We start from the raw sequence: 21771 nt of genomic DNA, 5'->3' as shown, positions 1-21771 counted from the left end.
GAGAGAGAGAGAGAGAGAGAGAGAGAGAGAGAGAGAGAGAGAGAGAGGACAGGAGAGGGAGAGATGCCTAAATGAGAGAAGAGAGAACGCGTAACATTCCTGACAAGAGGGTAGGAATGAGGTAGGAGAAACTAGACTCTATAATAAAGAGGCAGCCCTTTATTATAAAATGAAGAAATTATAAAAGGAGGGATAAAATATGTACAAACACAGGCAGATTTATACATTTGGTGTTGGAAAGATGAGGATTCCCATACAATGGCTTCTATTTTCTCTACAAAGGAAGAGAAAAGGTCTTCAGCGAGGCTGGAGCCACTGAAAAGAATTGAGAAGGGTTCAAGTAATCCTTGTGAAGAACAGAACAAAGAAATAATCACAGAAACAGTAGAAGAGCGAGGCAGTTTTGAGGGCCCACTTGTGGTATGTGAGCTTCATGAAATCTTAGTGGAACAAATCTGCCCAGTTGTACTACAGTCTTATGACTGGCAACATTCAGGGAAGGGTGAAAAGTTTTCTAAAGAGTCTAAGCCAGTGCTTAAGGCCCGACTGTTAATTCCTGACTATTAATTGCCCATTGGAACAATTTATCTTTAGAAAAACAACTTCTGACAACTAACTGGAGTTATTACACTAAGATTGCATTTCTGAGCAGAAATATATAGAAACAAGTAGTGAACTGGAAATCTTTACCTTGATTTTTGTGAATTATTACTTGCTTAAGTCAGTAAGCACAAATATTCTTTGGTTTGAAAATCAACTGTATAGAATTATAATTTATCAGGTCAAAGTACATGCTTATTTCGTGATTATGAGAACTCACTTATGCGATGCTTCCCAGGCTTCCTCTTCTTCTAGAAGATCTCTTATGATGTCTGAACTGGAACTAAAAGGACATGTACATCAATATTACCAGACAATAAAAAGACTGTGGTTCCATTCATATAAAATTCTAGAAAATGCAAGCTAATCTCTAGTGACAGAAAGCAAACCAGCAGACCAGTGGTTACCTGCAGGGGGCAGGGGGTGGGCAAGGAGGGACTACAGAGTGGCCCAAGGAAACTTTGGTGATGAATAGGTGTGATGGATAGGTCATCACCTCGACTGTGCTGACGACTTCACAGTACACATGTGACAAAAGTCATCAAATCGTGTGCTTTAAATATTTGCAGTTTATTATACATCAATTTCAATGAAGCTGTAAAAAAAACCTTAATTAATCAGCAATAATAAAGAAAAAAATATCCCTAAAGCTTAAATAAATGCCTCAGTGAAAAAACCTGGATTCAAATGGAATATAATTGTGAGCCTTTTCAATTTCAATTTATGGCAACCAAAGATCAAATCATGTTTTAAAAACTGCAGTTTAGTAATGAAATTCACAAGAGATATTAAGTTCCTAAGTGTCTGTTAGTCCCTCTGTAACCAAATAAAGTAAAATGTAATTAATTTGAACTGTGCTAATGCTGTAATTTGTTATAATGCAACTTAGCTTAAAGTGCTACGTCATCTTTAGCCTATCTGTGCAGGGCAGGGCGGGAGGCAGGGGAGCAGAGTAAATAAGGATAGAGAGGACAGGTATTACTTCTTTAAAAGAAAAATGTTTTAAGGCTTTTAGCATCTTGTTCTTACCCAACTAAATTCCTCGTGTGTGTGTGTGTGTGTGTGTGTGTGTGTGTGTATATATTAGGAAAAAAAGCACTTCTTTAGACATCCAGGACACATAAGACACAGAATGTCATGGGCAGTGTATGGGACAACTCAAATAGTCGTCACAACCCCCAGGATAAAGAAGGCTCAAACAAAGGACTAACTCTCTCTCAGGCAAGAGACAACAGGTTTGGAAATGTTAGTGCCAATCTCATTTCCAGTGATATTCTAAGAGATAACAACAGTTTAAAAATTATGAAGATTTAAAGTGTCAGTGAATCATTCTCAACCACTTCTGAAAAACTACTTTGAAGCAGTGTTTGCCTACAGTGCCTGAACAACAAAAATAAGGGGCAACAGTCAATAAACATAGTTCTGTACCACACATTTTACTCAAGGGATTTCCCCAATTCCCAAGCCCCTCAAGGAGCTACACGCAGGGCGCCCCTGACTGTAGCTTGTGTGTACAATGGCCTATGTGGAAGCGCTCCATTCGCATTGCAATGTAGTGACCCTCCAATACAGTGAGCGCAATTCAGGATGAGGTTCCTCAAAGGGTAGAAGCAAGACTCCTCGTATTTGTGGATCGAGAAAACATGTAACAACAGTGAAGTATTATAAATTTAGTAATACCGTTAATTTATATTTTATCCATTAGAGAAGCACATATATACATTTTAAAAATAGTAGTACATACGCCTGTGAGACACTCTCGATTATGTCCATGGATAATTCTTGATATGCATATGCTTTTGCAGACCAGCTGCAATCATTCTTTCAGGTCCCTGGGACAGGAACCATTGACCTAACCTGTCAGGGTACCTAAGCATCCACTACTCTTACACTGAGGATGGCCCCCTGCTCAAATGCAAGTGTCCCTGAAAATAATAACACATTAATTTATCATCAGTCATTTTCACCTTAGTATATACAAGCCTATTATAAGCTTTCCCATTAAACAGCTAGCTAAATATAGTGTTCATTAGGAGAGGAGAGGAAAAAGCAGAAGACCCTCAAGGAGACACAAGGCAGATTTCACCAACTTCATTATTTTCCTAAGAGACAGACCCACCTGGCCACTCGCCGGGGAGGGCTAGCATACACTGCCACCCTTATTCCCATAGAAGAGGTCTAAACCTTTCCGTTCACAAGATCCCAACCTTTGTTAATCCTTACTTTGGTAGTAACTACACCAACTTTATCAAGAAAACTGAAGCTGTTTATGGGAGATTTTCATTTCCTTCTCTCTACGCCAAGTGATACTGATACCATCACCCGCTCTTCCCTACCTGAACGGAGCTAGGGCAGTGTCTCTCAACCTTTTTCCATGACTGCCCCCACTCCCCACACCTAAGAAGTCTTTTCAGAGCTTTTTTTTTTCCCTAATTGCCCCTCCATGAAATTTTAATACCACAAACATAATGTATATTTGTTTACATACTATGTGTGTGTATACATGCTTTACACGTGGAGTAAGATTTTCTTTTTAACCATCTAGCCCCCCCCCCGCCGGCAATTCCCACCCCTTGGGGGGTGAAATCGCTCCTACTGAGAACCCATGAGCTAGGGGAATGGGAGAAAGGGGCGGTCATATAGCTCTAGGTCCTGGCAGGTATCACATCACTAGAGAAACAGTAAAGTCGGCTTCCTGCTGACACCCTCCAACACACACATACAATTTTTTTTCAGCAGGAAGGTTACAAAGCATCCCTACTCCTCCAGCTAAGTAAGCAGGACGGCCAAGCCTGTCAAATAACCTATTAGTCTGTGATCAATTAACCTCCGGGCTTTCAAATCATCAGTACAAATCACCGATTTGTTGAAGGAAAATACTTGCGGAGCATTAAGGACACAAACCTAAGAGGTTTTTGCTACACTACTTCAGTGAAAACAGATGGTACAGGAGGTTTACAAGACACATCTCAGAAGTGGTCTGCAATCTCCTCTTCGTCTGCAACTTCAATACTACCAACTAGCACGACGCACAGTGCCTCGATTTCCTCAATTCTCATCACCTTTCCTTCTACTCCAGCTCAGTCACTAACCTGATGATAACCAGATCACTAAACTGAATGATAGAAAGTTTGCGAGGCTTGACGTTTACCTAAAATGAAGTTTCAGCATATTTTGCTATGTCTGCTGCTCCAATTCTAGTCCCCACTAAGAAACTGTGAGTTGATGCTGACTAATACAATTAAAATAGCAGACAGAAATGTCCATTCCTTTTTAAGGTAATGTACTTACTATATTCTACTCAAAAGCCACATTCCTGAAATTAAACATACTGTTTCACAAATAGGATTTTACAAAGAGACTACTGGGCAAAACAGGCAGTGTTACTAAAATTATCACTCTCAGATCTCTTCCTTGTGTATAGCAGTAATTAGTATTTTTGAAATCTTAATCATTTTAATATGCCTTGGAGATCAAAAATTCCTTTCACACACTTTCAAGACATCTAAACAATCCTCCACAGGAGAAAATAAATTACTCCCTCCAGTATACCCAGAGTCAGGGCACGCACAAGCCTGCACAGCTGTAGCTTTTAACTCTCAGACAAGAAATTTTTTCAGAGTAAACTTCAGATTCCCTACAATTTGGGTTTGAAACACTCCGGGAGACCATGATTTAAGAAGCCAGATGAATGTGGAGTCTGGAACTTGAACGTCAGAGCTCCCTGTGGGAGGGTGTTCAAATCCTGCTGTCTGATGTCACCATCCAGACCAGGCTAGAGTGGATATTATTATACAAATTAAATACACGAGATAAAGGTTTATAGGCAAAAAAATATGAATCTTCAATTCTACGGAATTCCCAGCCCCTGTACAGGAAGAGTCTAGTAGCTCTATTTGGAACACCCACACTCAATTTTTCATACCATGTAGACTTCATTTTCAGCTCAAACTTTCCGAAGTGTAAGCTCAACTGCTTTCTTCTTTGTTTGCTGGCTGCTGGCTGTTCTTTGTCCTAGTTGGTCCTCCTATAATATTTTACTCTTGTCATTCTCTGATCAAAAGCAGTGGCATAACATCTTATCAGGTGAAGGAAAACACTTTCTTTGCTTATTTCTCTTGCAGCCTTCTATTTCTACCGGTCAAGATTTTACCACCAAAGCTGAAAAGTGACATACCAAGTTCTTCTGGCAAAGGGATGACTGCTCGTACTACCCAGAGGAAAAAAGTCACAGGTTTTAGTGTTGGACAAAGTCAAGGTTTCAGTCTTGTTTCTGTCATTTAGTGTACCCTGGGCAAGCTACTTAATCTTTCCAAGTCTCAATATCCTCACCTGTAAAGTCAGGATAATAAGACATATAGTTCAAAGGAATATTTTAAAGATTAACCAATATAATACACAGAATGTTTAGCATAGAGCTTGGCACACAGTAAGTGTTCAATAAACGCTGCATTCATTTTCATAAACCAGATGTGGGTCTGAATTACCCAAATAACTGCCTCAGCACCATGCTTCACTTTGCCCTAGGAGACCAGATCACTATGTGCTGTTTCAATCTTTAATCTTTGGTTTCTATGACACCAGGGTGCAAATTCATCAGAACTTTTTATTTATCCAGCATGGCAGGTACACAGGGTACTGTGGGGTAGGTAAAATGCAAACATCTGCTATAAAAATCCTGCGGATTAAAGATTACTTACAAGTGGATTTTTTCTATTATCTACTAGTTACTCTCCACCAATCCCCACCCCACCCCCAAATCTCCCCTCATAATTGTGGCATTAATTTGAGCATGGTTGAGTATATCCAACTTAAAAAAATACCTCTTTAAGGGCTGATCACTGGAAGACTGATGGACAGCATATAAGCCCACCAGACAACGGTACTTAAATAAATGCTGCCAGCTCCATGAATCCTTCCTCAGACCCCTGTTTCAAATACTCTGTTCTATAGGGTGAGCAACAACTTATGTGCCAAGTATTTTAGCAGGTGGCTCACAATAACATTAGAATAGTAAACATCCTAGGTTGAAAAAAAAAAATCACTCAATGACAAAACAAAAAATTACCATTTTGTTAGCAGTTACTTCTACAAATCACTGTGATGACTAGTTTATATACACTAGCTTTAATTCATATAAGAACCCTAGGTTTTATCCCCAATTGACAGGTAGACAAAACCTCAGAGAAACTAAAGGGAAAGAGGGATGTTTTCACGCTCTCCACTAGATCTAGAAAAAGATAAAACGAAGGAAGCTCCAGACTCAGATATAAGAAAAATGTAATAACAGAACGAACTTATTATCAAGTAATATGTGGAAAATCCTTACTAAGAGCTGAAATGTTCAATTTACAAAGAATTCACAATACATGATCACCTCATTTGCTTTTAGAAGCACCCAGAGAGGCTGGCAGGGCACAGACACTATCATCCTATTTTATCAACGAGGAAACTGAAGCCCAGGGAAATTAATTCAATAATCTACCATGTGCCAGGCACCCTGCTAGAGGCGCAAAGCCATGGCTGAGCTGATGAACAAAGATGAACAAAGATGGAAGGCTAGGTACAGGGATCTGATGGACGCATATAAATTTCAAGGACTCGATGTCATAGCATCTTAGGGGAAGATAAGAGGAAGATACAATGCCCCATTCATCCAAAGGACTGTAGATCCCAGGTACCACCCCGTTTAAGCTCTTTTGAAAATGCAAAAGATATGGGAACACGACTCCACGTTCCCACATTTTCTCTACAAGCTTTTCAACAATCAAAATTCTCCATCTGAAACAAGATGAACCATTTAGCTTTCAGGGGTATTCTGAAGTCCAGAAATGTTCCCAGAAAAAAAAAAAAAAAAAAAAAAAACAGTCTGTAATAAAATACAAAACAGTAAGGTATATTAGTAGAAAAAGATTTTGTAGCAACTTAAAATTCATTCAATGACACATTCTTAACAGTTAAAAACCAAATTCATTCAATGACACATTCTTAACAGTTAAAAACCAAATGTAATGTGTTAACCTTCCAAAAACAATTAAAAAGATTTTAAAAAATAACAAAGCTATCATTGAATTACAGTAAGATACTTACACCTTAGGTTCAGTTACTTTGACAAGGTTTTCTTTAGATACTGTTTTCTCTTAATTAGACCAGAAACATAAACACCTATTCAGCAATTTTCTTAATAATTCCAGTGCCCCTAAATTACAAAACCCCGTTACTATATCTGTCATACCTTACTGCTGCATCACGAACCTTCACGAACCAATTTATATAATATGACACTGACGAAGATGATGACGATTTCCAAAACTTTATTGTAAAGTACCTACTCTTTTTTTGGCTAAAGTAAATTCATATCTTTACATGGTTCAAAATCAAAATGACAAGAGAAGATGGACACTGAGAGGTCTCACTTCCTCCTCTGTCCGCAGGCAATCCGTTCCCCTGACTCCAGCACATAATCACTTATTAGCTTGTTGTTTATTCTTCTGATGTTTCTTTATGCAAAACCAAACAAATAGAAGTATACTCATTTCCTCCCCTTTTAGAAAAGAAGCAGAATGCTATCTATGCTGTTCTGAATTTTGGTCTTTTCACTTGCAAACGTATCCTGGAAATCTCTCCCTGTCAGCATGTAGAGATTTTCCTTTTTGAACAATCACATAGCATCTCATTGTGTGGATGTACCAGAGTTTAATCAACCAGCCCCCAAGGATGAATACTCAAAGTAGTTTCCAACCTTCTGTTATGATAAACAATGACTCGATGAGTAACTCCAAGTATAGTCATTTGTACGGGTGCAGGTGTACTTATAGGACAAATTCATGAGAATACTGGGTAAAAGGCCAAACAGTACTTTTGGTTGGTCTCACCAGCTTCCTCTCCTTAGGGACTGTATTATGTAGCACTCCAACCAGTAATAAATGAGAGTGTGTGTTTCCTCATACCCTTACTGCAGAGTCTATTAGCAAATGTTAAGATGCTTGCCAACCTCACGGGTGAGAAATAGATGAAATTTGCATTTCTCTCTGGGCAAACCGTCTGTTCAAGGCTTTTGCCCATTTTTCTTTTGAGTTTGTGGGTCCTTTCCTTCTCAGTCTCTAGGTGCTCAAAAAGAATATCAAATCTGGAATGTTTTAAAAAAAGGTTCTATTAAACCTCTCTACATGATAAGAAAATGTATTAGCATGTCTTCTTTCATAGTCAACAACATTTCTAAGTTATATCTGAAAGTTAAACACATTCGAAGTTTTTTCTTAGTTGACGACAAAGAATTCCAAAGCAAGCATCTACTGTAATGGGCAATCCTCACTATCAGGTGATCCTACAAAACTTTCCTGGCATGTTCTGTTTCCCATTCTCAAAGGCTCACACCTCAAACTGCCTACCCACCAGCCCACCCCAATCTCAGCTGATGAAACTGCCTTAACTACGTTAAGAAGATAAAAGCAGGGGAGTTCCCTGGTGGCCTAGTGCTTAGGATTCTGGGCTTTCAGTGCCAAGGCCCAGGTTCAACCTCTGGTTGGGGAACTGAGATCCCGCAAGCCACGCAGCGCAGTCAAAAATTTAAAAACAAAAAAACCGGCAGGAACTTGCTGCCCCTGCAACTGTGCCTAGGTCCTGACTTCCTTGCTGCTTCTATAGGTCAGTCAACCCCTCTCCTAACAAAGGCCGACCCTTCCACCTGCTCCCACCTCGCTGCCTCCTCGGGACTTCACTCACGCAGCTGGCTCCCCACCCCTCATCAGTGTCCCCTTCTCGACCGCATATTCCCATCAAAGCCCTCCCGCAATCCCGTGTTCCTCCACGTACAGTCCTAACCTCCGCCACCCTTCACAGCAGAAGTTCCTGAGAGCTGGTGGGAGTTGCTCTCTCCTTCGTCCCCCAAGGCTTCCCCTCAGTGCACACCGGTCAGTCTTCCAGGGAACCCCTTCACTCGAAGCCACACCTGCTAAAATCTTCATGTTGCCCAAGTCCACAGTCCCTGCTCCCTAGTCAAACAAGTCTTGTCTCATTTGACTTCTCATCTGTTTTCTTCTGTCAGCTTCCATGGTATCACAATGTCTTAGTTTTCTTCATCCACCACTGGTCTTATTCTTCCTGGATCTCGTTTGCTCAGTCTTTTCTAAATGCTTCTACTTTCTCAATGTTCGAGTGAGAGAGGGTTCAGTCCTAGGTGCCTTTTTCTTCTTCTGCACATTTGCACTATAGGCTCAGAGCCAACACCATGCCTTTAAGTGTATCTCGGGCCCTGATCTCTCTCCTTACTGCCGCCTCCTTGTCTGATATCTCTACTTGGTCATCTCACAGGCCCCAAACAAAACCCCTGATTACCAACACAACCCACCCCCAACCCTTGGCCAAGCTTTCTACTGCCTCTCTCAGATTTCCCCATCTTACTTAGCAAGTACAACCATGCACCCAGTTGTTAAAGCCAAAATTCATCCACAGGCTGAGCTTTTCCTGTCCTACCACGTCCAAACCACCTGCACATGCTGTCTATCCTACCTCCAAAATATATCCCCAATCCCACCCATTTCCGTCTTTACCATGATGGTCCTAATCTGCTCTACCATGACCCCTCGGACGGACTGGACCAAAGCCTAACTGGTCTCCCTGCTGCCACTCGCTTCACCTCTAACCCCCCATTCACTCTTCACAGCACCTGGAGTCATCCTTTTAAACCATATAAACCAGACCATACTGTTACCAGATCAATATTGATAAGTCAGTTGGTCCCCAAATTAATCTATAGATTGAATTTTATCTCATCCAAAATTCCAGTAGACCTTTTCTTTCTTTTTTAGCAACTGACAAGTTAATTTTAAAGTTTATATAGAGATGCAAAAGGACCCAGAATAGCCAAAACAATTTTTAAGCCCATGGCAGCACCAGCATCAATCATCTCTTTGATGGAAGTGTCTGACACACAAATGCTATCATTTTTTTAGGTGGCAAGGAAAGGGTTAGGAAATATTGTATTCAAGAGAGAATCATACCTTTAAGGTCAATCACTCTAAAGTCTTATAAAAAGTGAAGAAAAGTACTGTGTATTTTTTTTCAAGGAAGAGACAAAAGGACATTAGGTTAATTCCGAACACTGGAATCCTCTTGGCCCTCTGGAAAAAACTCAATTTCGAGGTACAATCAAACATTTGTGCTTATGTTTAACTTATAAATTTAAGGGAAAAAAAGAAAAAAAAGAAGACATTAACTCTGAGAGTCTAATGTAAGGGACAAATTTTTTTAATTAGCAAAATTTTCACCGCTACAACTAGATACTGAATCAAAATCTCAAGTTAAGTGGGCAGGGGGACAAAATCACGATGCTTCATTTTGTTCTGACTCAACTAGTAGCAGCATAAATGACCAACACAAAAAAACCCCAATACTAGAAGACAACGAGATCACAGTAACAGGTTACAATATTCAGCCCCGTAAGGAGAAAGGAATTACAAGACAAGCAGCATCTCAAGGTGAAAATTTCCTCTACCACTGAAGAAGCTTTCATTCGAATACAAGTTCCCTTGACAACAAGAGGGAGGGTATGAAGCTCTTGATGGGAGCAGCATGTCTTCTGCACAGCCAGGCCCACTTCTATATCATCTGCCCAGCTGTCCATGCTGAGGATGCATGTTCAACTGTACAAATGTGGGATGCCTGGCCAATACCAACCATCAAACCACAGAAACCCAGTATCAAGTCAAGGTTCAGGCCATAAAACTCCAGTCTTACAATCTGTTCAAGGAGGAGGAGAATTTTAAAACTGCCTTATACTGCTGGGTTTTAGGCAGTGGACACTGAACTGCCTTGTGACTCAGTTCCCACAAAAATGAGGCCTTAGACCAAATGATCTAGTGTATGAGAATTATCCCTCCAAAACTACATTGACTCCAAATTTTAATGTTGACACATATTTTTTAATTTTTGATCTGTACTATTACCCATACTCCAGTAGCAAGATGCAAAAGGCTCCAACGAAATGTGCTTACTAGGGCAGGGGCAGCATAGGAAAGCACCTTCCAGGCTTCCCCAAGTGACTTCTGCAGAATTACCTAAAAAATAACAAGCCTCTGCATTTGAGGCCCATCATACTTTAATGCTTGAACCTCTCTAAGATACAAGAACAATGGGTACTACTTACGTGGTAAAATCAATAGGAGTAAGCAAAATCAGCAATTTAATATGTACCCATGTTCCAGAATGTGACTATTTGTGTGGGACTAAGAGAACAAAGAAGACGTGACAATAAACACGGCATGTCCCTCTGACAGGACAACCATATAATCTACCATCTAAACCCAGACACTGGGGAGACTGATACAGGGTACTACTAATAATGATGTCAAGAGAATAAGTGGGAACCAGCCGATCTCAGAGACACCAGAACATATGGTCATTCTATGTCTAACTGACATTTTAAATAACTCAATTAAAATGCTGTTCTACTCACAAAGGAATCAATGGCACCCAAGATAAAAATTCTGACGCAATTCATGTTATAACGGGGCAAAATCTGGGCTGAGAATTACTGGCTTCAATTCTATTTGGTGAATGATTTGAGAAAAGTCACATCACCTCTCTAGGCCTCCATTTCCTTACCTGTGATATGAAGCTACTACATTCAGTGATTTCTCAAGGTACCTTTGAAATTGAAAATGTTTGTATTCTATCCTAACGTGCCTTCTTCCCAGGTGCTGAAGGTCTCCAAGGAGACCTCAAAACATGTGTTCTTCTGATTTAAAAGCAAAGTCATCGAAACATTTTCTTCAGTGAGAAATATAAATTGAGAAGGCAGGAAAAAAGCTCTGACTTTAACTTTCAAGTTGACTATAACAAATGATAAACTTGAACAATTCACTGAAAATACAAAATTCCAACAGCATGATGTGCAAGTTACATATCATTTCTAGTTCATCCAATTTCATTCACCAGAACAAGACTAAAGGATTCTGATTCTGACAATTTGTGTTAAACTAGAGAAAGCTCTTAACTGCCTGCCTATGTTTGGGGGTCTGGGAGTGCTGATCCAAAATAACTACTGATCCTCTAACATTTAGAAGGAACTGGTAGTTCCTTCAAGGTCTCATACTTACTCTGCTCCAAGCATTCTGAAAAATACGTTCTCGCCTACTCTTTTTTTTTTTTTAAATGAAGAATTAAACTCTGAACCAGTCAAGATTATATCTGTTTTATGAATCAAGCCAAATATACAAAGAAGCACATTGAAACAAGAATTCCTATATGGTTTACAAAATGTCTGAAAAACTAAAAAGGGAAACACATTTTTAAAAACTTCAACCTTATGCAAATAGCAAGTATTACCGCGTCATGCCAACCCAAACTCTCACAACTACAGTCATCGTACCAAAACCTCCGGTGACAATCAGACACTGCTACAAGCTATGACAATGAAGGTATCATGTGACAAGTGTGGAACCTAGAAGGGACTGCCAATTTCAACAAGCATTTTAGATACGCAAGTTAGCAACCACTATGGAATTGTAAAACTCTCTCCTGATACAGAAAATTGAAGGGCGCAAAGTAATTTTACAGAGGGTCTTTATATCATGGCAGTTCATGAATTTGGTGAAAACAAAGAAAAATATCTACCACCTAGGGTTGACTCAGAATGCTGAAAAATCATGAATTTATTATAAAGCAAAAACAAAAAAAGCTACTATAAAGAAGCCCATCAGATTACCCAGTGAAAATGCATTAAAAAAAAAAATCCCTAAAAGGTGCCGACATGAAGTATGTGAGATTAGAAGAAAACCTCATTATTTAACAGCAAATACCCTTTGCCGATGAGAACGCGAGAAAAGACAAAAACTATCTGTACTTTCACATTGTTCTGGGAGGATCACTACTCAAACCACTTTTACAAGTATATATTCACTAATGAAAACATGGTAACTGAAGACGATGAGGCCTATCGTAAACGGTGCATGTTTTCTCTTTTGATGAAACGTAAAGGCCGGGTTAGCTACATCCTCTGAGGTGGAATCAGTCTATAAAGTAAAATCATTAGCACAAGAAAGGAAAACTGATAAAACAAGTAAGACAACCGAGAGGAAAACAGAATTCTTCCTACACGCTTCATTTATGGATTAAATTTTAACATAGTACAGAATAATGCACCTTATGGAATGTACTACACAGGGCTTTATTAATTTATATGACTAAATGTAATACGTACTATTAAATGAAAGAAAAAAAGAATTCAATAACTAAACTTACTACAACCTAGAAACTGTGCAATTTACCACTGAAGAAAATGTTTCGATGACTTTGGTTTTCCAGTATTCAATACATTCTTTGAATATTTTCATGCCACTATGTCTCCTTATTTTGATGTTGTAATGTACTTAAAAAAAACCTTTAATTTTAGAATAGTTTTATATTTACAGAGAAGTTGCAAAGATAGTACAGAAAGTTCCCATATGCCCCACACCCAGTTTCTTCTATTGTTAACATCCTACATTAGGTCTGATACATTAGTTACAACCAATGAAGCAATATTAATACGTTATTATTACTAAGGTTCATATTTGACTTGTATTTCTTTAGTCTTTACTTAATGTCCTTTTTTGGTTCCAGTGTCCCATTCAGGACACCACATTACATTTAGTAGTCGTATCTCCTTAGCTGCCTCCAGACAGTGTTGGTTTCTCAGACTTTCCTTGTTTTTGATGACCTTGACAGTTTTGAGGCATGCTGGTCAGGTCATTTTGCAGAATGACCCTCAACTGGAGTTTGTCTGATGTTTTTCACGCAGTCTGACTGAGGTTACTGAGTTTGGAGGAGGAAGACCACAGAGGGAATGTGTCATTTCCAGGGCATCACACCAGGAGCACACACGCCATCAACAGAACACTGCTGTTGATGCTCACCTGGATCTCTTGGCTGAGGTATGTCTGTCAGGTTTTTGTTTTCTCTTCTTCTCCCCTTCTTTTCCCTTTCCTTTCCTCTCACCTTCCTTCCCCCCTTTTCTGTCTCTTTTTCTAGCATTTCCCTGCTTCCTGCCCCAGCCCTGGATTCAGCCATTTCTCCAAGAAGCACTGGTTCCTTCTTCTGGAAAATGTTATTAAATACCAAGATCAGGGCACTAGGTGTGCTCCTTGCAGCTGTGCTGCCCTTGCTTCTGGGCCCTGGCAGCTCACAGAAAAAGGAAACCCATGTGTAAAATAACTAGCTCATTTACACACACAGATCTATAAATATTTCTGTATGTATCCATCTGACTCTATATTAAGCTAAACATGAGTTCATTTTAAGGTCTCCAATTCTAATCCACTACCACATGGATAGTTTTAGCCTTATTTTTCTGTAGTCTCCCCTCCAACAGTCAGAAACCTGACTCCCATTTGCCATCCACTTAAGACAAAGACACACAAGTAACATGAAGAAAAAAAATATTACGCTAAGCTACAGATGAAAACGCTAAGCTACGGACGAGCAGAATTAGACAAAATCTTCTGAAATAAGTCAGGGAAAAACTCCAGCAAATACATATTAGAGAAATATTTAAGGTTCACACATCAGCGCAAATCAGAGTACAGAGAAGTATACTTCAAAATACCTTCTAATTCTTAATCATGAAGAAGCAATTCTGTGTAAAAAACAGTTAAAAATAATTGCTATGAAATGTGCCAAATAAAAGGTTAGCTTTCTCCCCCCCTTTTTGTCCAAGGAGGATTCAAAGGCACACAATATTGTCACCTTTTAATGAGGTACTTCTAAAGACTTTCCCCAGAAAGACCAGCTGGCTTCTTCTGCCACACCCTGGAGAGTCAGGTCCAAAGTAGAGAGGACATCCACAGACACCACAAGGCCCACTAACAGTGCTCTAACTGCCGCCGAGGAGAAACAAACCAGGATAACGAGCAAATATTCCCGACAATCAAAGAACTCCCAGTTCCGTGCTTGTGATTTTCCTGCCTAAGACCCAGAGATTTTTATTTAGTATGTTGGTGAACTTCAGTTTGATAAAAAAAGATTACTTCGTACTTCAGTTCATTATCTATCACACAAGAGGAAAAAGTAAATTGTTTCTCATCAACAAACACATTTTCCTCCAGCAGTTTGTGGACCCATTTGTCTCAGAGCTTTCGAGATTATCTGTCCCTTTCTCTCCCTGGCATCTGCTCGTCTACCACTTATTCAACAGCCCCCGAATACCCTTACGTCTCCCCTTCCTGGCAGCGACGGGCAAGTGAGCTTGGCAAACAGGGGCACAGAGGGGCAATGAGCTCTGGGACTCCCCCCACCCCCGCTCCTGCCTTCTCTTGGGCCCGAGATACAGACAGAAGTCTACAGTACCCCATTTGCATTAACAGAGTCTACAGAAAAGCAAACCAGTTTCCTGTCTTCAGTTGGAATCACGGCCTGGGCAGATCCCACTGGTGCCCTGCCCCTATCCCCTTGCCCTCATCCCCTGACGTACTTGATCTCCAAACGTAAGCACCTTTGCCTGACGTGCTGGAGCCAGCTCTGTCGCCAGCATGAAAGGCTAGAAGCAGCAGGGAGCAGCCCCCAACCAAACGACATACCCCTGCCCCTTGCCTTGGGTGGGACAACTCAGGTGTGTGTTTTAAACCAGCTCCCAGTTCCCAGGAGGGATAAACCCCCGTCGCTCACAGGGACGTCTGGTTTGATAATACGCCCCTTAAATGCTATCTTCCCTTTCCTGTCGCACTTCCCCACTCCCTACGGTGTGGTTCTTTCACCTTCTAAATTAACCACTTCCACTCAAATCCTTTTCTCAGGGTCTGCTTCTCAGGAAGCCCAAACATTTCAAGCACTGCATGTTTACACTCTTTCAAGAATGTGAAGAGCGAGCCGGCTTGGCCATAAGCATTATCAGTCAGGAAAACTTGGGCTCTGACGTCAACTAGACCTCGGCTCAAGTCCTGGTACTGCCATCTACCACGTGTACAACCCTAAGCTGCTTATGTGACCCCTTAGACCTTTCATTTCCACTTCTCTAAAATGGGCTTGCCTGTGGACTAAGTGATATAACACAGAACACTCCTAGCACTCACATACTGTTGAGTCCAAAAGCCTCCTACAAAACCCATTAGCTTTCCAATAGCAAGCATCAAGGACTCTTTGAGCTCCTCTCCTCAGGAATCCTCATCTTGCTGTACTCACCAATTCTGAACTATCAGGTTTACCCAATCCTAACCAAGACCCGCACTGAAAGAATTGACTAAACCAAAATCGTCATCTCAACACACAAGTCAGCGTTGCCCCTCTGGCTGAGAGGCCACTTGGATGATAGAGGTAGTGTTTCCCATTCCCTTCAACAAGCAATAAACTCAGCGTGGTCTTATCAACAGGCTGATGGTGCCAGTACTCTACATTCCTCAGATGAGTGTCACAATGGCACTTTTTCTCTTACAATTTCCCCATCATTCTCCAATTGACTCAGAATTTAAGAAAAGCTGAAATTTAACTACTCCTTAAATTTTCCAACAAATTGTAATCAAGATTTCTTCACATATTTTTGTTTTTTGCTCTCTTGCTCTTAAGAAGTTTGGACAGATAGCTCTTGGAAAAATGACTGAAAAGTGAGGAAAAGTTGTACCAAAATATATGAAATGCACGGCCCACAGTTAATACGCCTCTTTGTCAAAGTTTCCGGTGTTCTGTGCCTGTCTGTATTGTAATTCCTACACTGATGCTGCTACTGACCTAGCATCAAAAAAGAGGTAATGGTTTTGGCCAGGAAGTGTGAAAAGTTAAAATGTACTCATGCACACCTTATCTGACCCAGGTTCTTTTATGACCAGCACTTGGCATCTGCAAGAAGGTTCACGCAGGTTACAGGTTACCAAGCAGTGAAATTAGGTGGTCTCTGTGATACTCTTCATTCCTACTGAAATCAAGGTCCCTGCTTCATTAGCCCACACTCTCTAACATACCAAAGCTGAGGTAACCATGTTGGGTCAGTCCTCAACAGACTGACTGAAATAAATATGGTTTCAGAGACTGAAAACAATACTCAGCATCCCATGTAGATCCCTGGCTACCACTTTTTTTAGCCAATAAATCGTAACTATAAATCTTTCCTTTAGAAAATCTTCTGGTATAAATAAGCTTCTCTGATTATGGAAAATGACCCTTTCCAATAACTTTTTTTAATTTTAACAATTTCACACTTACAAAAAAAATGACTCTTAGACCCTTCACCCAGATTTTCCAATTGCTAACATTTTGCCACATTTGCTTTCTCACTCTTTCTCTCTGTGTGTGTACACTCACACACATACATGTTATTTTTTTAAGCACTGAGAGTTTCAGCCATCATGTCCCTTTAACCCTTCAGCGTGCATTTCTTAAGAACAAGTACATTCACTTACACAACCATAATAAAATTTTCAAAATCAGGAAATTGAATACGGATATAATATTACCTAATCTATGACATTACTCAATTTTTTCCAGTTACATAAAAAGTTTCTTTTTAACTTATATTGCCTAGAATTAAAGTGCATAAATATTTTTTTTAAATAATGATCTAAAGGTTCTTCCAAAGAACAGCATGACCACTATTCATCTCTACATGAAGATTAAAGCTTCCTCGCTAGGGTCATAATCAAAAGCATCTTTTCTTATAACTTAGCACTCAATAAAAATGGAGTTTTTTCTGCTTGCCAAAACTCAGGGAACAAAAGCCCTCTCTTCTTAAGAAGAACAATAAGTGAATTTACAGAAATTTGGACAAGTCTCTTGAACTCCCGGAAGTCATCTAGGGGGTGTACAAAAATCTAAAATTCTTATCAATTTTTTTATCATCTGTCTTCAAATTGGCAAGAAAGAATCAATATAACATTAATAATTAAAACTCTAAAAGAGGTACTTATTTACGAGTTAAGAAACAAATTAGCAACAAACAATTTCATCCTAGTAATTATTTGGATTAGATACACCTATTGGATCTTAAAGTAAGATTATTCTTAGTTTCAATCTGGCATATTACATAAATTTAAATACTGCTCTAACACAAAGAAAACCAATAGTGTAATTCAATAAGATCTATAATCTGTATTACAGCATGACTACATGAATTAAAAAAACAACTCACAATTTACTTTCACTCACATTAGACCTAAAACAGCATGACTTGTCTCTTTAAAAGAGAAAAAAAAAAGCATAAAAATTTACAAAATAGTATGATGCTTCTGTATTAAAAATGTTCCTCTAAGTATCCACGTACCCATACTGCTGTCTTTAGAAGAATGTACATATGAAAGTGTTAACAGTTCTTTCTGGCTGATAAAATTTTACTGGACTCTTACTTTTTGTTTACCTAAATTTTCTATTTTTCACAATAAGCATGCATAACATCTAAATTAAAAGTTGTTTTGAAAATCTAGGGCTTTACAGTGAAAGCAATAAAACTATCATAAAAAGAAAAAGTGAGAAAATTTTCCTAAAAAATGAACACTTCAATATACAAGGAATAAGAATAATTCTAGAAGGTTGATTCATGGTCTGCAATGGTCAAGCGGTAAAAGAACACAGATAATTTATCAACTATTAACTTGTCAAAAATAACAGGATTACAGAATGTTAGGGTTGGAAAAGATCTGAACAAAGTCACTGAGTGTCATGTCTCATCGCCCTTCCATGTGATGTCTGAATTATGGAAAAGAAATGTTGGACCAGACAAATAAAGACCACTAATCTCTGAAATGCTTTGGTTCCACTAAAGGCATTTGGTTGTGATGGGTCCCTTTTCACTCTGAATTCTTGTCCTGATTTCTAAGGTGTTAATTATCCTAATCAACTGCGTATCTCTCTTGACCATTTAGATTTTAGAGTCACTAAATCGCACTGGCATTAACCAATGGATCACTATACTCTGTGACAGCCTTCTGCCAGGTTACCACCAACTTTATGAGTGTTATGACCGACTTTATTAGTTTCCAACTAGGTGGTAAAATTATGCTTAAAGTGAGTTAGGGAACTTATTCATATTCAGATACTACATTTCAAAAATCTAAGACAACATTAATGGTAAGAGGAACCATTATTTTTAATGTTTACATATCCACAGTTCTTTTAAACATATGTAGACATAGGTTTTTATCTTATACCATTGTTGTACATATATTTTTTAAAAAACTGAAATAAGTTGGTTAAAGTATTCCTAAAACGTATTCAGATTCGGAGCCCTACACTCATCGTGTTTTTTTTGTTATTGTTTTGTTTTTTTTGCGGTACGTGGGGCTCTCACTGTTGTGGCCTCTCCCATTGCAGAGCACAGGCTCTGGACGCGCAGGCTCAGCAGCCATGGCTCACGGGCCCAGCCGCTCCGCGGCATGTGGGATCTTCCTGGACCAGGGCACGAACCCGCATCCCCTGCATCGGCAGGCAGACTCTCAACCACTGTGCCACCAGGGAAGCCCTCTTTATTGTGTTTTGACTCAACGTCTACGATGTCTGTTTTTTCCCTCACAAAGTCATCCTCCGTACCACCAAAAGCACTGGAGATAAAGCATTTCTCCAAATTACCTGACAATTGTCTCCAGGCATTTCATTTAAGGCACTGACACCCATTCTGCAAACTAAACTCATAATTTTGTTTTTCTCAATCACATAACCTGTGACTGGAAGATGAGCAGCTTCTGTTCAAAGACAGCAAGAAATGTCTGACAAATCGATTCTTGACACCCAAACAATAGTCTTTGCAACAGATGAATCAGTCAGGCTCACTGTTATTACTTTGAAATTTTTCCCATCTATTCCAAGGGATGTGACCATTTCTCCTGCCTTCAGTAGATCATGTAACAAACAAGCAATCCTTTGCACATAGTTCACTAACAAAACATAACAAGTCTTCAGACACTTGTGGGCATCTTTAGGTCTTGTAAATCATTTGACTGTTTTGCAAGAAAATACAGAAATACAGTCATTCATCCAACAGTGAACACTACCTCGCTAACATCAAACTTTCACCCTGCTGTATTTTGTTACTTTCTTCGTACACAACTTTTTTCTCGTTATTTTGTTGAAGACATTTTAAATGACAAACCAATGTAATGTTAACAATACATGTAACTCAACTGAAACTCACACACTGGCAAGTATATCACAACTACCACCTGGCTGGCAGCAACTGTAAAACACCATTGATCACTGTACCTATCACAGTTTCAGACATTAAAATGTAAAACAGAAAATGTACACCTTAGAATCAAAAAATCCTTCAGTTAATAATGGTCGTGCAGTGACCCAAGGCAGGAGATATTTTTTTAAATGAGTGACAGACTCAATTCTTAAGGACTTTGATGAGTAATAATAGGAAGGACAAGGATAGTCAAATAACTATAATACAAGGCAAGATTTGATTTAGACAAACTGCTATGGAATTCAGAGACGCTGCTACAGAAATTCACAGAGGAAGTCAAAATTACTTCCTGCATAGTGGGAAGAATAAGAGAAGAGATCGGAGGAAGGGCTACGAAAAAGCGTCATCTGAGAGCAAACTTAAGACATGAGTGATGGAGCAAAGTCTCAGAGGAGGTGGATGAATTCATCTTAAGAAAGAATATGTCTTTAGAAATGTATTAAGAAATATATCTTTCTCTTACAATTAACAGGAAAGAAGTGGTCAGAAATTACAAGAAACCTTGAAATGGAAAGGAAGATCTGGAGACAGGTCAGATTAGCTGCCTTGGTGAACTGGGAGACAAGGTGTTCATTCAAAGTGAGGAAACAGACACAGGCAACTGGGTAGGAAATGCAATAAGGAGTAAATTAGGTGGTGAGCACCCAGCTGAGGCTGAATTAAATGAATTTTCAATGGAACTAATTAGCCCAGGCTCACAACTTTCTAAAGTTCAGAACGGAAGTAGGAAAAAAAAAAAAATTGTGGTATTTACTCTAAGAATTAGAATGAAGGAATAGAGGACTATGAAAGCATTTCTGAAATATCCAGTCCTAGAAACCCAAGTTTTAAAGTATTACTGAAGAAAATTCAATTGATTTGGTCTTTATAAAACCAGAATAATAATCATATATTTATCAAAGACCCTCACATCTATTACCTCATTTCATCTTCCCAACAGATCTGAGACAAAAGATATTTATACATGCTCTTCATAGCTATGGAAACGGACTTCAAAAGATTGACTCCCAAATCACCCAGCAGATCCTGACCCGAAGCCACTCAAACGTAAGCCTGTACTTTCCTGCTGCACCACGGCTGCTCCCCCTGCACACTTCCTCCTCCACAGTCCACTCGGGAATCGGCTGCCCAGTGGTCCGCCCTGGTATCAAAGCAAATACCACTGTACTCCCATTCTCCCTTTAGCCTGAGTTTCTAGGTTTTATATAAGGAACAGACTCAACATTTTAAATGTAAAAAACCTTAGACTGACAAAATGACAGGGCAAATTAAAAGGAGGGTATAAAAGCGTACTTAATTAAATTAAAATTTTAAAGTTTAACATATTTAATATTTACAATGTGTGCAACACTTCTTTATACTTGAGATATGAGTACCAGACACTGACCGATTTCTCAAGGCAAGCCACGCAAATCCTCAGATTCGGTCTCTAAAGCTAAGCTTCCAAAGTGTGCAAACAAAGTCAGTGATTTTTGTCCTTGTCAAAACTACAATTAGAAACAACCCAAACGTCCATCACCTAATAAATGAATAAATAAAATGCATATCTATACAATGGAATATAATTTAGAAAGAAAAAGGAATATAGTACTGAAACATGATACAAAATGGATAAACCTTGCAGACAGTATACTAAGTAAAAGAAGCCAGTTACAAAAGACCACATATTGTATGATCCTGTTTATATGAGATGTCCAAAACGGGCAAATCAATAGAGACAGAGTAGATCAGTAGTTGCCAGGAGCTAGCAGAGTTGGGAGGAACTGTGGAGTGACTGCTCATGGGGATGAGGTTTCTTTTCGGGGTGATGAAAATGCTCTAAAATTGTGGTGATGGTGGCACAACTTTGGCAACACAGTAAAACCCATTGAATTGTCACTTAAATGAGTGAATTGTATGGTATGTAAATTATATCTCAATAAAGCTGTTAAAAATTCGCAATTAGCAGGTAGTTCCACTGGTCATGGGTGTATTGGGTGTGTGTGTGTGTGTGTGTGTGTGTGTGTGTGTGTGTGTGTGTGTGTGTGTGT

At 39.3% G+C, this 21771-nt stretch overlaps 1 protein-coding gene across 7 annotated transcripts in view; it reads right to left on the bottom strand.

The window, feature by feature from the left end:
* Nucleotides 1–21771, bottom strand: part of RAD18 (RAD18 E3 ubiquitin protein ligase) — a 112350-nt gene that overhangs the window by 10772 nt on the left and 79807 nt on the right. For 5 of the 7 annotated variants that reach the window (XM_027093963.1, XM_027093964.1, XM_027093962.1 and 2 more), the window contains 2 exons: nt 7595–7729; nt 821–883 (listed from right to left, as the gene is read on the bottom strand). The exons of 1 other annotated variant lie outside the window; for it this stretch is intronic. In XM_027093963.1, the coding sequence (XP_026949764.1) occupies nt 821–883; nt 7595–7729 (198 nt within the window). The remainder of the gene's footprint in view (nt 1–820; nt 884–7594; nt 7730–21771) is intronic. One more of the 7 variants, XM_027093965.1, reaches the window with a different exon arrangement.

The sequence above is a fragment of the Aethalodelphis obliquidens genome, unplaced genomic scaffold, assembly GCF_003676395.1.
Source record: "Aethalodelphis obliquidens isolate GAN/ISIS:26980383/991018 unplaced genomic scaffold, ASM367639v1 scaffold86, whole genome shotgun sequence".
NCBI lineage: Eukaryota > Metazoa > Chordata > Mammalia > Artiodactyla > Delphinidae > Aethalodelphis > Aethalodelphis obliquidens.
Note: the sequence above shows the minus strand (reverse complement) of the source record. Positions and strands in the feature narration are given on the sequence as shown.